The 17,321-nt window shown below is 37.9% G+C and overlaps 2 protein-coding genes across 2 annotated transcripts in view; one reads left to right on the top strand and one right to left on the bottom strand.

Moving 5' to 3' along the window:
• emc4 (ER membrane protein complex subunit 4) overlaps positions 1–15,919 on the bottom strand; it is a 149,319-nt gene extending 133,400 nt beyond the window's left edge. The window contains exon 1 of the mRNA XM_062444915.1: positions 15,910–15,919. The gene's annotated coding sequence lies outside the window, so the exon portion shown is untranslated. The remainder of the gene's footprint in view (positions 1–15,909) is intronic.
• LOC134005884 (E3 ubiquitin-protein ligase TRIM39-like) lies at positions 10,792–15,183 on the top strand. Its single transcript, XM_062444911.1, has 7 exons — positions 10,792–11,379; positions 12,114–12,209; positions 12,748–12,981; positions 13,213–13,360; positions 13,558–13,584; positions 14,333–14,508; positions 14,760–15,183. Exons 1-7 carry the CDS (start codon positions 10,792–10,794, stop codon positions 15,129–15,131), a joined length of 1,641 nt encoding a protein of 546 aa, XP_062300895.1. The 3' UTR covers positions 15,132–15,183.
• Positions 15,920–17,321: the final 1,402 nt, after the last annotated feature.

The following is a 17,321-nucleotide window of genomic DNA, read 5'->3' as shown; positions in this document are numbered from 1 at the left end:
GAGGACATAATGTGCTAATAGGAAATATTGGTCTGTGCGCTCTGTGCCCCATCCGGTAAGATGCTGCCCCGGGGCGACTATTCATATCAAAATCCGCTACTGGCAGGAACAATGTGCACCTCAATCGCATAGCAACTAGACTGTGTCACGTGTTTTTTTCTGTGCAGGTTTGTTACCAAAAGAGGACAACTATCCTATTTGGTGCCGAGAACTTTTTTCGGTTTGTCGAGTTATCAGGAGAGGTATTGTGTATCATTGACGATAAAAATTCATTTGTACTTTTTTATTTTAGTACTTTTACTTGACTAAGGGAGTTGAATCCATACTTCTACTTTTAACAGTTTTTTTTCTGTACTTCTACTTAAGTACAGAATGTGAGTACTTTTGACACATTTGCTAACACACAAATGTATAAGTAGCAGTTCAATAATGTTACTAATATCAATAAATATTTGTCCATTGATACTAAACTGCCCTCCTAGTATAATAAAATGTCTTACCTTTGTGGACCAACACACTGATGGCCAATCCTCAACAGATAGTGTAGTGTGTGTGAACATGTGCAAAACAGATTTTTCTTAAAATAGGTGAGGGCTCATGAGACAAAAGTTCCTCCTACTGTTAAACAGGTTTTTCCAGTAAGAGGGTATGATCAATTAAAGGCAATGTGTGTGTGTGTGTGTGTGTGTGTGTGTGTGTGTGTGTGTGTGTGTGTGTGTGTGTGTGTGTGTGTGTGTGTGTGTGTGTGTGTGTGTGTGTGTGTGTGTGTGTGTGTTAATTGCCGTTGTTACTCTCACATTACATAATCACACAGACTCTGGGAAGCTGCATACAGTCTTGTTGTTTGCCAAGAAATTGTTCCACCATGTAACACCCCTAAAACCATGAATTGTAATTTCTTTTCCCCTTTTTTTGTATATTAAAAATGGGTCTCGTGCAAGAACTGCTTTTACCAACAGAATTTGTTGTATTCACCAATTTTGGGGTATCCAAATGGATGTAAGTGGGCCAAGCTAGCATGGGCATAAACAGGGCAATTTGTACTGGCCCCCATATTGTTTCATGTTCTCCACATGTGAAGCCCATTTGGGCTGGCTACATGGGCCCATTCTGATCCCACTTAGACCCCATTTCGTAAACATATGGGGCTTACATGGGTCTCACCCAGTTGGGCCCCACCTGAAACCCAGTCAGAACCCACTTGAAGCCCATATGTGTAAACACAGATGGGGCCACAATGGAAACTGCAGACCAACCCACTTGGGAAACATATTTGCAGCCCAGATTTGGCTGGTATGAAGAGCTTATTTTAGTCTTTGGTATCATTTTTATTAATGAAACTTGGCCACAAATGGAGCAGAATACTTAACCTTTAAGGGAAATTTAGAGTTGTTTTTTTATGGAAATGAGCAAATTGAGCTTAATGAACAATCTTTATGCCAAACATATCCTGATTCCAGCTCCGTACTTCTGGCAAAGACGAGATATTATTATCCAGAATTCTAAAAAATCTGTTTCCATTATTTATCTAAATTAAATAAATTCCTAATTTTCACAGTTTGTCATCATGCAGATATAGAAACAATAATGTTAAAAAATACTTTTATAGTGCTGTCATTGTCAACTTTACAAGTTACATAAGAATTCATCCCAAGGTTCAGCTGAAACATAACATCAGTATAAGCTGTGTTGTGAAAACCCCCAAAAGCTTCTAATGAGTTCTTCAGGTTCTATAAACTATGTTACTTTAAAATCAAAGGAACACACTGAAACAATTCAATGCAATAATAGCTTTACTGTATAATAAGCAGAATACATGTTAACTGAGTTGGTCCATGGGGCAGCTAAAGCATTGACACTAATCTTTTTACCTGTCATGCTCTCCATATCTCTATCTATCTCTCTCTCTCCCCTTCCTTGTGCCTGTCCTTGATTGCAGGGGTGGAGACAGGTGTCCATGAGTCAGGCCACCAGCTGTCATCAATCATGATTAGTCCCGCATATACCTGGTTACGCCTATTCCTCATTGCCAGATTGGGAACTTTGTTTACTCAGTCACGTTTCACGTTTTAGAGGAAGTATATGTATTTTTGTTAAATCCTTTTTGTCTGTGTTTGCGCTCTTGCTTCTGGCCGACTCCGGCCCTGTCTCTAGCCCTCCTGTCTTTGGCTCAGTACTACCAGGGTTGGGAAGGTTACTTCAGAAATGTAATAGGTTACGGATAACTAGTTACCCTATTTAAAATGTAATAAGTAATGTAACTATTTCAATTACTTAATCAAAGTAATGTAACATATTTCAATTTTTTACTTTGATTACTTTTCTCATTTTCTAATGAATGTTTTCAGCTGTACCCATTAAGCACCAAAATCTAAGTTCAGGTGTCTTTTAAGGGATTCTGACATGATGTATAAGTGAGATAGTTTCTTATGAAGCAAGATGTATCTCTCATTTGAAAATGTATTCATTAGTTCTTGTAGATTGTAGACTTAAAATAAAGATATTTGATGAAAAAAGTCAAAAGTCAGGCATGGGCTTAATTGGTACTGTGACACCATTTAACCCTAACCACTGCCTGGCTCCCCGCAGCATTGCCTCTGCCCTGCTTGGTCCAGCTTCACACCAAAGGCTCAGGCCTGGTTTCCAGCTCCTTCCACGGTCTCCCACCTTCCTTCCTGAAATAAAACTCTTTCTAAACCAATCACAGCCTTCTGCGTCAGTGGTCTTCACTTGGGTTCACTCACCTAGCCCCTTAACAGTAACCCTTCTTATTGTAGAGCTAAACATTAACCCACTCTCATCGTCACACCCCCTTTGTCCTAACTCATCATTGTGTGTCCTTCGTTACTTACAAAAAAAATAAAAAAAGTTTCCATCAAACTAATGTTGTTTTGCATTCCTCTCTTATCATCATGGGAGTGGACAACAAACGAGTGTCTGTTTCACACGTCATTATTTTGACGCACTTTTAAAGTTAAAAACAGAGGTTGCTCAACCTTAACTTTTTGATTAAAAGGCTATAATAATAATCAAATAATGATTTTAGTTTCTCATAGTTTTGCATGGTTTTTGCACTAATGAGATAATAAGCAGCTTGATGGTGGCCACAGCTATTTATTACAGTGTAGGTTATAGGCCCACATTTGTTCGTATTAAACCTCCAAGAATCACTCGAACATCAGACCTCACATTTCAGTTTCTCAGTAGTCTGTGAGCGGTTTAACATGGCTTGGTTGCCTTATCTTTTCTTTAGTTTAGATCAAGTGATCTTCACCAGAAAAACGACAGCATTGTTTATCAAAATGATCACCCATTTCCCCCCAGCGGGGAACGATGAGGAAATGGCCACCAAGAAAGCCAAGAAATATGTCATCAGTGACGAGGAGGAAGAGGAAGAAGATGATGATGAATAATTCACTTTATTTGTACAGTAATGACTGATTCACCAGTTTTTCTTCTGTTCATGTTCCTCAGTTTTCTAATTAACTCAAACATAAAGGAGATATGAAGTATTTCTGTTAGTTATGAACTTTATTATAATGTACTGTATGCTTTGTGCACTTCTCCATATTTCAGTGTAATCAGTGTAATCCTTTCAAAAAAAGTATTTCACAGAATAAGCACTTTGAAGTTGTCTCTTAGATCAAGACCACACTGTTGTTTTAGTATTTCTTTCCTGTTTAAGGCGAACTATATTTTTGAAGTAGACATTGTAAATTAGTCTAAAAGTCAATTTAATAAAGTACATTTCTTTGCATTCATTTGATTCCCAATCAAGATACACAGGTAAGAATTGCTTTACAGTGTTAATATATGTGAAATGTAAAATAATAGAATTTTAAACATGCAATACAAAATACAATGAATCCAATTGAGATCAGTGATTAATTGCAATTAAAAAAAAAAAAAAAAGATAGTTTGACAGCCCTTGTGCAAACATAGCAAAAAACCCTAACCCACACTTGTTGAACCTATTCCACAAAGGGCCATGCAGCTGCAGGTTTTCATTCCAACAAGGCAGGAGCACATCAGGCTTGAGTCATTTAATCAGCTGATCACACTCTTCAGACCGTTGAACATGTGCACTCTTGACAGATTGGAACAAAAACCTGCAGCCACGTGGCCCTTTATGGAAAATGTTCAAAGGCCTGACAGGAAGAAGGTTAACAAAAAAGACACCCAGGTGCAGGTAGTTTCCTAATCCCGCCCACTAGCTCCTGAATCAGGAAGCCAAAGCAGCCTCTGAAGCAACAGCAAGAGAGGGACGTCATGTCATGTGGCAATAAGTGTGAGAGAAGGCTGCAATCTGTTTTGGTGTTGTGAGCTTATTTTAAAATATTGGAGAGATATACATTCTTTTATTGGAAAATAGATTCTGTATGACTCCAACACTGGATTTGTTCAGTTCTACCACTGAAACTATTCTTAATTAACAGACATAATAGCTCTGTATTATCTTTTCATTTGTTTCTTGGAAATGTATTTTGTTATTATATTTTTGTGGTTAACCCGAAGCATTCCCGTGTGTTGAAATGTGGCAGGACCAGATCGCCACCCTCAAGCTGACATTGATTAATTTGTCTTTTTGTTTACAATCAGTCAGACGAAGACACATTAAATAATCTTTTATTCCATGTTGTAAGATAATAAAACATGAAAAACTCCAAGAAGGGTCAACACTTCTTAAAAACACTGTTTATCTATGTGTATGCAGTCCAGACCAGTGAGTATTTGGACAGGTACTATCAACTCTGAGCCATGTGTGATTTCCTTATTGAAATGACACACAGCTGCTCAATAATCATGTACTAAGTAATTGCAATTTTGGCCTTATGTGTTAAAAGGACTATAGTTTACACACGGTTCTTTCTATATTGATGCAAACCTTGTCAAATTAAACCTGAGACATGCCACTTTAATGTAGTATTCATTACTTTATTTCAAACTGAATGTGCCCGAGCACAGAACCTGAAGAACAAAAACACTTTATAATATACTTTATATACACTTGATACTTTATTTATGTACAGTCTAGACTGTATATGATGATAAATATGACACAGAGTGGAGACAATTTTCACTTTTGATACTAAATTGTGCAACTTATACTTTTATATAAGTGAGACTTTTACTTTTAGTAGGAGTTTTTCTTATTTATACTGTGGTATTGCCATTTTTACTTAAGTGTTATATGTCACAGTGTGTTCTGCTCTTCTCCTGCTGCTGGTAAATTTCCATTCACCACACCACTGCTTTACTCCTGCTAATCAGCCACACCCACCTCATCAGTTAACTCTGTTCACCTGGGCTTCATCAGTAATCACCTGGACTCTCAGTTGCACCCCATCTGTAATAAAGCCATTATATATACTCCTGGTTTCGACCCTGCTTGCCTTAGATCTCTTCTCCTCGTGTCTTCCCCGGTGAACGCACCAGCCTTCTGTCCCTGACCTCGTATTGCCTGTTCCTGTTTACCTGTGGCTGTGTGGTGTCTTCTGGCTTCGATCCTGTTAGTAGACGTCCTGTTGAGACTCCTGCCTGGTCTTATACCTCAACTCCGTGAGTGCTACTGGCATGATCTTACATGCTGCCTACTCTGTCATCAGTGATACTGAGCCCTGCCTGTTGCCCTACGCATTCTGCCTATACCTGTTCAGTTACCTTGTGGACTGTAATAAAGATCATTTTAAACTGCTCCCTGGTTCTGTGCTGCTATTGGGTCCTACCACTTCCACACCTGTTACATTATATGTGTTATACTTCTTCCATCAATATTTTTCCCCCCTTCTATCTCCATAAATGCCTTTTAGGCCAACCCGTAATAACATTGTTATATTTACATTGTATTTAAACGGTTTTTTTGTCTGTTTTTGAAGAGCTATGAAATCAATAAATCTTTAGGTTTTTAATCTATAACATTGCTCAGATTGACCTGATGGAGACAAAAAATCAACTTGACATTTTTGAGAAGCAGTCATAAAATCAAAGCAGTTGTTTCACTCATGGCATGGAGAGAAGTAGCTCTTGTGCATTACTGCCACCGACTGGAGCAATCGGAACATTACAGGAAATGCTCGTAGATTAATGAATTACCTTAATTTTAAGGTATGTGACTGACAGTTATGTGAAATGAAAAGCCCCAACATAAACAAGGTCCTGGCTTTAGAAAGATGTTGTTTGGTAAAGATACTCTTGTCCTTTGGGGTTGGTTTGTTGTACATGATCATCAGCTGGGCATCTATCAGCTGAAGTAAATACACAAATAGAAAATACTGGTTAACACTTCAAAGCATTTAAAAGAAGAGGTTGGACCAATAATTCAATCACTGTTACTAGCATTACTGATATTGGGGTGTCATGCACAGACAGATCGGAGTTTGACCTGATTTAGACCATTAGATTACACTATGAACATGAACCCAGATATACTGTGCATAGATATGCAATAATATGACATATACACATATAATTGTGCTTCAATGAGTGAATGTCTGAGCATCCAAATGACGCATATCATAATGTTCATATACAAAATATGCACGTTTCACCTAACATCACTGTGTAAATGTGTTCAAAATTTAATGAGGTAAAAACAGGTTTATTGTGTCTTTAAAACCTAAGAGGATCCACATGTTCACTCTTTTCTACAGTAAACCAGTATATATTACTAGTTTACTGTGTGTGTGTGTGTGTGTGTGTGTGTGTGTGTGTGTGTGTGTGTGTGTGTGTGTGTGTGTGTGTGTGTGTGTGTGTGTGTGTGTGTGTGTATATGTGACTTCTCTAGACATTCTACTGCTTTAATTTTGCATCTTTTTTTAAATTTATTTTTTGTTATTTAATGGCTTATTCAACATCTGAATGAAAGGCAACAGTTAAAAATGAACCATTATTAGGGTTTGTGGTTTTATTCACATTTGATCACATCAGAAACTAATAGAATATTTACTTTTCAGCTTTCTGGGTTATTTTTAACTTTGGTGATTTACACTAAAGTTAAAAATAACCCACAGAATCAGTTGAAAGCTGTATTTTTTAACTGAGAAGGCAGAAACACTGCCGTTTTCAGTGGCAGTCAAGCAGGGTTTGAAAAGTGAAGCCAAATGCATTCTGCATTCTCTCTAATGGCCATCAGGGGGCGACTCCACTGGCTCCAAAAAGAAGTCCAATTGTATGGAAGTCTATGATTTATTACCTTGTAAATAGATTTTTATTTTGTAAATTATGGCCCCACTTAATTAAAATTTGACAATAAAGCAGGGTATGCTTATGGATACGTTGTGATTGACAAGTCAAAAAAAACCAAAACAAGATGGCGACGGTCAAATGCCAAACTCGAGGCCTCAGAACACAAGCCTACAAACCAAGTGGTGACATTATGGTTGCTACAGCCATTATACTTTATACAGTCTACTATACAGTCTAAGGTAAAAGCCTTATAAATGTTCACAACCTGAAAATAAGAGCAGAAGATGAACCGTGGGTTAAATATATATCTGACACACTTGATCCTGGGGTGGTCTTACTTTCTCTTTCAAACTAAAAAAACATCATCTATATGTCCAAATGTGTAAACATTGGCTAGGAAAAAGGGTATTTGATAAGAGATCTAATTGCCTCAAAGCTTTCCATATCAACCAGGAACCAGATCAGTATCAGAACCCAACCTTACCTAACCCTTTCATGATGATCAATGTGCATTGTCATTTTAAACCTGGTGGGTCAAAGATCAATCTAGAAATACATTTGATAAATGTACTGTAAAAAGGTGTGTGGTAATGTGGGTAATGCAGCAGTAATGTTAAGGACACATCATTTGAACCTGCAGTGTGGACCTTTGAGATAAAAAAAAGGACGTTTGTTACATTCAAGCCCTTACCAAACAAGTTAACACAATTCTGATTAAGCCAGTTCCTATGCTTGCCAGATGATTGCATGAATGTAGCCGAGCCAGTTAACTTGTGATTAGTTCTCTGCTAAATTGAAGGGGGATAAAATAATTTAATTAAATAATTTAAGCTCCTCTAGACTTTCAAATGTTATTGGACCAAATGGATCAAATTCTGATAATGAAACATCTCTATTCGCAGCGGTTGTGTAACCCTAAAAACAATTTTACACTATTTTACAGCTGTAACAGTAGCAACACTGTAGGATATGATGGAGCCTATTACATAAGCACGTGCAGTGTTTTTTGTACTGTAATTACACTCACTACCAGAAGTCCTGCAGTCCAGCTTTAAATGCGTATTTTCATCCTCTGCTGAAGTCTCTTTACAGCTGAATCAGCAGTTTGTCCTTTATGAGCTTGTAAAAGGTTCACACACCCGTCACATGATCTCTAATCTGTAAATCAACCACCAGTTTAGAAGAACTGGTCCAGTCATAGAAATTATCGAACAGGCAAACAGGATATATAACAATTACCTCTCCCCTATTGAAAAGATTATACTACATTCCTAGGGACATTATAGCCAAATTAATGTTTCTTCATGGTAATAAAATTCAGCATTTAACATGTTACAAAGCTCTTATATTACGTTTAATATTTCAGCATAACTGTGATGCATACATAATGCTATGCAGACCTGCAACATTCCTCTAATCAAACTGGTGTCTACTGTGGCGTATGTCAGGTGTGTCACACGTGGGAAATGTTAACCATTGGACTCACAGACCACACCCAGGAGACAAACACTCCTTCCCTGTGTGAGAGCTACTATTATGAGTCCCCATGATCACATATACAAACAAAGGTTGAGTCACAACGCAGGAACATAATACAACTGGAAACTAACAGTAGGTTTGTGCAGTAAAACCTGCTATTTTAAGATAGCAGGTAGTTACAGTTAAGCAGGCAGGGAGACCAACGCCGGGTCTCAGGAGAGGGAGGGCCGAGCTGATGAATAACTGTATTGACGTTGTAATTTTCCTGCTGCACAGCTATAGCCCTTTAACAATATTCATTCATACAGCAGGAGAGTCACCTGCTCTGCCGTCACTGAGGACAGACGTGTGACTGATCAGCTTCACCTAAGAGACTTGACTGTAAGTTTGACCAATAAGAGCTAAACTATGACCTCTTAGAGACTAATGAGATAGTGAAAGACTAAAATTTAATCCACATAAACCTTTTAGAAAAGCAGAACAGTGCTTTATAGGAAGTTGTCAGTAGAGTTGTGCACTGTAGGTTAGGTATTGTCCTGTCTTTTGGCGTTGATCGACATTCAATGTTTAAATGTTGTACGGTTGCTGTTATGTCAAAATCAGCTTACTTCTGTGTCGCTGTACTTCAGAACATTACTTTTTATTTATAAATAGCAGTCAGATTTTATATGATTGTAAAAACTGAAAGTCCTGGTTGTTCGTGGACCGAATGATAGGATTTGTAGCAGTTGTAGTGAAAGTGTATAAGTGTTTTCCTACAGTCAGAGAGGATTTGAGGAATTAGCTCAATGGGGCTTTAAGCTTTCCTCTGTTTGCTTGTGAAAATACCAAGAAATATTTGGTACATAAACCCCATAAAACCACAGATTGTGTTTTTACGCTTTGGTTTTTGTACAGATCAAACAAAACAAAATACAACATATTACTAAGCATTAGATGTACATTTTAGAAAGTTTTGTTTTATAGCTTTGAACAGTGTCAGGTTAGTTGGTTCCTCCTTTTTCCATTCCTAATGCTAAGCAAAGCTACAGTAATTGGCTGCTGGCTGTCAGTTTTACTTTTTATCTCCTCAGCAAGAAAGCAAATGAGCGTATCTCTCGTAAACTCTGAGTCAGCACTCACCTGTTTCTTGAATTACCCTGGCTGTGAATCCCCATCACTTCCATAGACAGTATTTTGTAGCTGAGCTTCTGTCCCAGCTTGTCCTTACAAGAAAAATGACAGGTAGTATAGGTCTAATATTTAGGTTGGCAAAAATTACCTATAGCTACGTTTACACCATCTAGCAGCTGTAGTAATTATGACCCGGAGTAGTGACGAAATATAAGGTCGTTTTGGTGAATGCCACATTTCTCCATGTTTGCACATATGAATACAATAAAGTAATACCTACATAAACTACATTACAAAGGATTGGAAGTTTAATATATAGCTACGCCACCTTAAATAGTCTTTGTCGGTTATATTACAGCTTGTAATGCCACTGTGACTTTCTGTTTACACAGCTGACTGCTTTGAATGGCACAGGTATTTCCTGGAAACTGAGTTACACATTACTTAAATCTTTACTAGCGAAGATATTTCTTAAGATTCATTGATTCAATCCAATTTAGTAAATCCCTTGTCATATCAACTAGCCAGTGATTTCTAAGAGCTTAAGAATAACTTTAAGCATGAATTAGTATGATACATTTAAGAATAGCTGGTGTTTCTTTTTGTTAAAAAAAATAATTATAACATTATATCTAACTTGGATATTATTATTATTAGATTTTTTTCATCGTTGTATGGTGTTGATGTGCTGGTGTAACTAGTTGGACATTTCGGTTTGAAGCGTGGGTGTGGCTGGTGTGTTTATTTAGCTCTGAAAAGGATGACTACATAAAGAACATCAAACAGTGCAGGGTGTATGAGTCCTGAATTTCAAGTATGCATGGGTCTACATATTTACACAATTATGCCATCTTCTACATATTTTCACTGGTAAATTTAATCTACATTATTTAGAAATTGTTTATCTGTATTATTTCTGCACTTCTGCAGTTTTACATCTTTACACTTCCTCTATTAAAGATCCTGAGCAACGGCATCAACCAACTTCCCTTTTCCCTTTTTGTTGTGCAGATAATGGCTTCCTCAGGTAGCATTATAGAGGGAAAACATTTGCAGTGCTCCATCTGCCAGCAAGTGTTCACCGATCCAGTCACTACTCCCTGCGGACACAACTTCTGCCAGGCATGCATCCAAAGAGTGTGGGACAGCAGTGAAGTCTGCCAGTGTCCCACCTGTAGCAAATCATTCACACCTCGCCCTGAAATAAGCATCAATGCAGCCTTCAGAGAGCTAGCAGACATGTTCAGAAAGATGTCAGTCAGCCTGTCTGCTTCACCGCCGTCCACAGCCAAACAAGGCGAGGTGGTGTGCGATGTATGTGCCACCAGGTCTCTGCAGGTGAAGGCGTCCAAGTCCTGCTTGGTGTGTTTGACCTCATACTGTGAAGCCCACCTGGAGCCTCACCAGAGAGTCGCCACCTTGAAGATACACAAGCTGATCGATCCGGTGAAGGATTTGCAGGACAGGATGTGTAAGAAGCACGAGAGGCTGCTGGAGATGTTCTGCAGGAACGAGCAGAAGTGTGTGTGCCAGTTCTGCACCGAGACCAAGCACAAAGATCACCAGGCTGTTACAATAGAGGAAGAGAGCGTGCAGAGGAAGGTGCGTACAGCATAACTCTGACAGTTATACCTTAAAAACATGCTCAGGGTAAAATATAAGAAATGGTTCTTCAAACTCAGCAGTTTGGAATAAAAACTGATAGGAAAAGCCTCTGAGGTGTGATTCGCTGGGTTTTTAACCACATCTTGTTTCTTCAAGTGCTCTTTGGTGTCTGATAGCCTTCTTAATCTGTTTGCTGATGAAGATGTTGAATTAAGTTAAAACCTCAGACAAAGTTATTAAGTGGACTTTTGTTTATTTTGTAACACACTCTCTTCCTAAAGTGAAAAAAAACCTTCTTTGTACTATCACAGGAAATTAAAACGGTCCATTTAAAATACAAAGTAATTGCACATGCACTGTATGTGCATGGCACGTGAGGAATCCTTTTTGTACGTGTATGTATATCTGATGCACATTCAGGATATTTTCTGCAGTTTATGGACATTATCTTTAAGATCCATTGCTGTGTGAAACAGCAACAGGAAAACATAATCATATCTAGCACTCAGCTTGTCTCTATTTTTCTCAATTATGTAAATGTAGTTGGTGTACTGATGCAGGGCAATATATGACATGAAACGGAAAGCTAATGCAATATGAACATACGTAAATGCTTATTCCATGTTGACAGTTAAAGGGGGCAAAGTAATAACCCAGATTGTGTTCCTTTCTCTGGTTTTGTTGGTGACAATCTTGCAATCTGTGAGCTAATTTCTGTTCTGCCTGTTTAGGTCCAAATGAAGAAGACTGAGGCAGATTTCCAGCAGATGATTGAGGAGCGACAGAACAAAGTGGAGGAGATCAAAAACTGTGTGAAGCTCAGCGCTGTGAGTCCTGAATGGATGTTTGGATTTGACTGGTGACTTGGACTTATCGACCAGCATTTTATTCATGTCGATTCCCTGTCCTACAGTGAGATGCTTGTCTCAAAACTACTTCTCAAAGTAAAAACCATGAAAATGAAAAGATTCAACAGATGACTCAGTTCACAGCCTTGAGACGATGCCCCAAATTAATCCACTGTGGATGTTTTTGACAAGTCTGCAAGCATGTTGAGTCTTTAATTTGCCCAAATGTAAAAATGCAACATCAGGGCAAAATAGTTTGATGACAGGATCTATTTCAGTTATTTAAAACTTTAATGCAACAAGTCACGTGATATTTTTTGTGTCAGTCACTCAGAATCAACAAGCAAGCATTTTCTGTGATATTTAATAATCACACAAGTTAAAAATAAAGACTTTGCTTAAGTTTGAAGGTTAAAGAAACTTTGCATGCCAGAAAGTAAATTACACATCATCACAATGCACTGAACATCACTAATGACATCTTCCTCATGTTTTACTTTTTAAAATCCTTAATTAGATGAGTGCAGAGAAGGAGTTAAGGGAGAGCAACCATCTCTTTACATCTCTGATTAGCTCGGCTGAAGAGCGACGGGACGAAGTCAACGCAGAGATTGAGGAGAAGCAAAAAAAAGCAGAGAGGAGGGCAGAGGAGCTCATCAGTGAGCTGCAGCAGGAAATCGTTGAGCTCCAGAGGAGAAACAGTGAGCTGGAGGACCTGGGGAACACAGAGGATCATCTGCACCTCTTACAGGTTACAATCAACCTTACACAGCTGTTTTAAGTCATGGGGGCAAATCCAGTTTTAAAGTCACTTTTAGTCAACACTTTTTTAGCTTGATACATGCTAAATATTTGCATTTTTTTCTGTATAAGATAATGAATTTTTGCAGAATAAATGATCTTATACATCTTTAAATCAATGCACAACACTAATTCAAACAGTAAAACGCAAATTTAATGTACTGTTTTTTCTTCGTGACAGAGGTTTCCCTCACTTACGTCACCTCCACCCACCAGAGAATGGATGGAGATTGGCGTCCACCCCAAGCTCTGTGTAGGGACAGTAAGGACAGCGCTATCCAAACTGGACGACACCCTGAAGAGTGAACTGGACAGCCTGAAGAAAGACGGTAAAGTGTATATTGTAGGTTATCTCTGCAGGTAGAGTGGTTTCATGCAACTGCACAAATGGATCTTTGAATAAAGCTCACCAATATTAGTATATGAGTATCAGAGGAAGTGACAATGACATTTCATATATAAGTGTTTCGTAAAGTTTTTCATTGAAACTGGCAAAACTAATAAACCATATTTATCTTCCCGTCAGAAATGAAGAGGGTGCAGAAATATGCAGGTAAGTTTGATTATTGAATGATCAAAGCTTAAATCTCAATTTGAAAATGTGTCACTCTGGCGCCATCAAGTGTTAATATACAAAAAGGCCTTGAAATAAAAACTGCAATAATGTTCACCGCAAGTGTCTTATTTTTCTATAAAGGTAACAATTTAAAATAAAAATATTAAATTGTATATAAAATATGCTTTATCATGCATGGTCTTACAGAAAACAGGAAAGACACTTGAATGAAGGGCCAGTATAAGATAAACTGTGAATCATGCAGACAATCCAGTTGAGCCCCAGACTAAACAGGGATGGGTTATTAAACCTTGATTAATGTTTCAGAGAGCAGAGAGAGTGTATTTTTTAGGTTTTACACCACACTTTTTTGGAGAAAAACATCCTGTCCTATTTTACCTAAGACATGAAAATATAACAGCAATAATTATTTAAATGTATTTTATTGAGTGCAGGAAATATGTCTGATATGCCCCCTTTAAAAAACTGTAGTGAAAGAATGCATAGTGGGGGTCAAGCCAACAGCGAATTAGCCAGCGGCCACTAAACAAATCTCATGAATCAATTCCAGCCTATTTATGACTCGAAATCTGTATTGTTGCCATACTGACTGATCAATCCACTTTAAAGTGAGGCCTGAAATGGGTTTCCATTCTGAAGTGTCAGCCAACAAGTGTCAGTAATGGTGGTCACAATTGTAGTAAAACTTCTATTGATGGACCTTCTGCCCATGTTGTCTTCCCAGTTGACGTTGTGTTAGACCCGGACACCGCCCACCCAAACATCATCCTGTCAGCTGATGGGAAGCAGGCGGGCCGTGGCGAGCTGCTGTACATCGTGCCTGACAACCCTCAACGCTTCGACCCGGTCATCTGCGTTGTGAGTAAGAAAGGCTTCCTGTCCGGGAGGTTCTACTTTCAGGTCAGTGTCCTCTTTGATGATGGATTACACAAATCAAGATGAGGGGCAAGGATAGTTTTTAGAGTCAAGTTGTTTTGTGGGTTGTTTTTTTAAAATCTACAAACAGAAAAAAGGAAGTTGCTACTCATAATGGTCCTCTTATCAGTTTTTAACATAAACCCACAAGTGGAATCACCTACTTTTGAACAAATTAACAATTCTTTATTCTGATTCAGCCCACATGTCATCTATTCTCTTGCATTGTTCATTAGGTTGCAGTGGGGGCAAAGACCTTTTGGGACCTGGGCGTGGTCAAAGAGTCTGTCAATAGGAAAGGGATGATCACCTCCAAGCCGGAGAATGGCTATTGGACGGTGCGAATGAGAAACGGAGACGAGTACCGTGCACTGGATTCACCATCAGTCCTTCTGTCTCTCAAGGAGAAGCCGCAGACTGTCGGAGTGTTTACTGACTACGAGGAGGGGACGGTCTCGTTCTTTAATGTGGACTCCAAGTCTCACATCTACACCTTCACTGGGTGTTCGTTTTCTGAGCGGATTTTCCCTTTCTTCAGCCCGGGTGTTTATGACGAAGGAAAGAATGCTGCACCATTGGTCATCACAGCTGTAAATCACAAAACATAGGCTTGTGAATAAGGCCTTGACTGTGATTTAAAGCTCGAGGGAAGATTTGTCTTGCAGATTTGATTTAGTATTTAACAGTAAAATCTTCTTGGCATCTTTCCTTTGGTGATAAATAAAAAGTAATTTGGTTATCATTAACTTATCTACAAAACATATTTACTAATTGTGGATGTATATAAATATGACAGATAAAAATACAGACAGATTTAAAAGACAGAATTGATCAGACAGACAAATATCTCAAAATCTTGGCAGTTAAAAACAGAGTTTCCACAAAGCGAGGGGTATGTGAAAAAATGTGTTTGTTTTTGGCTTCATTGCAATCTCACTTTTAGGGTGGCCTTGCACACCATGATGCCAAGTGCCAAACTTAAATGAATCATTATATCTGACATGTTTTTGGAATTTAAGGGGATTATGCAAGCTTTGGATAGTATGTTTCAGTATGTTGACAGTGCAGATTTTTAACTGAATTAAGACATTACATGGACACACGGAGGAAGCTGATTTATTTTTTTGCTCAGCTTTCATCTAAATAATCAATAATTCAACAGATTAAAAATAAATATCATAAAGATAATGCCTTGGCTAACATAAATGTGTTTGAAAATAAACATGCATTCATTTTTTTAAGCTTCCACGTGCTTTGCATCGTATAGGACATAATCCAAACCATGCAGGGATGATACTTCTCATCACGTTTTTTGACATGAAGTTGAATTAAATGAAACAGTCAAGACTCATTGGACTGATGATTCTACGATTTATTTTGGTTGATTATAGTAACATCTATTTGTTTAATCATTTGAATTGTATTGGTAGCACAGTAGATGCTTCATTGATCTCTGGTTTTTGGACATACTTTTTATTCAGGCAGGCATAAACGGAGCCACAAAAACCATTCTGGAGTCGTCAACTCTCACATTTCACAGACCAGAAAGCCACTGAAGCTGGTATGCTCAGATCCCCAAATATGACAATTTGCAGCCAGGAGCACATACACCTCGTCCCCTTTCTGCAGTTGCAGGCAGACTGCATTTCCTCCATTATCAGATTTCTCAGAGTGTGATTTCTGATCACCCGTCATGGCAATTTTGTCGTTATTCTCCTTCAGGATCAGCTTTGATGTTTGCTCTCCTCCAGCATGATAGAAGAAGGTAAAATGATAAACACCTGCAACAGGTGCAGTGAACATACCTGCAGAAATAAAAGGGAATGATTTCAAATACTGTATTTAAAGTTTTCTGAAAACCTCTGAAAAACCTAGGGTTAAAATATATATATTTTTTAAGTACATGTTTCATCACAAAAAACATAGAACTTGTCCAAAGAGAACCGCATCAGAAATTAGTACTAAAATCCTTACAAATCTTAGTGTATAGAAGTACCATATTTAATTTGTATTATTGATCCTTTTCAAATCATACCTTGTTTTTGCATTACAATAGACCTTTCCAACACTGTTTTTTTTTAAAACTTAAATGGTTGAAATATCCACAGGAAAGATAAAATTACAATACTGCATAAAGACATTTCAAGAAAACTTCATCAACTCCTGACAAAAATATCAGGTTATCATATATATATATATATATTTATAGAAAATATTAATTTATATTTTATTTTATTTATTTAACTTTTGTGCAGTGATAAGACTGAACCAAAACTGTCACTACATGAATTAAAAATATTTATTGTTTCAATATTAAGTACTCAATTTTGTTTTACAATATAGCTACGTTTTATTGGTTTACAATTGCACCGGTTATCAATAACTTTCAAAAACTGTAAGGACAAGCCATGGTTGTAATTTGATTACTGATATGATTTATGATATGCAATACAGTATATTTATTTAGTCAATATGGAAACCAATAGTCAAACCAAACAATCAAAAAGGTGATTATGGTTGGAATGGTATGACCTTACCTTTAGAGGGTTCGTAGGCACCACCGATGTTGGTAATCACATTCCCGTACACCAACCTTTTGTCCACGTTGAAGGGTCCATAGGCTCCACCATAGCTTGTCAAGGCTGGTGGGCTTACCATATATAATACACATTACTTACGGGTTATTATGCAATGGTTGAACTGGTCCAGCTGACTTGAGATCGAATTAGGCTTCATGAGACCCTTGAACTAAAATTAGTTTGACACCCCTGCTCTAGAGGAAGTGTATGTATGCAATG

Source organism: Scomber scombrus, chromosome 23 (genome assembly GCF_963691925.1).
Source record: "Scomber scombrus chromosome 23, fScoSco1.1, whole genome shotgun sequence".
In the NCBI taxonomy this organism is placed as follows: Eukaryota; Metazoa; Chordata; class Actinopteri; order Scombriformes; family Scombridae; genus Scomber; species Scomber scombrus.
Note: the sequence above shows the minus strand (reverse complement) of the source record. Positions and strands in the feature narration are given on the sequence as shown.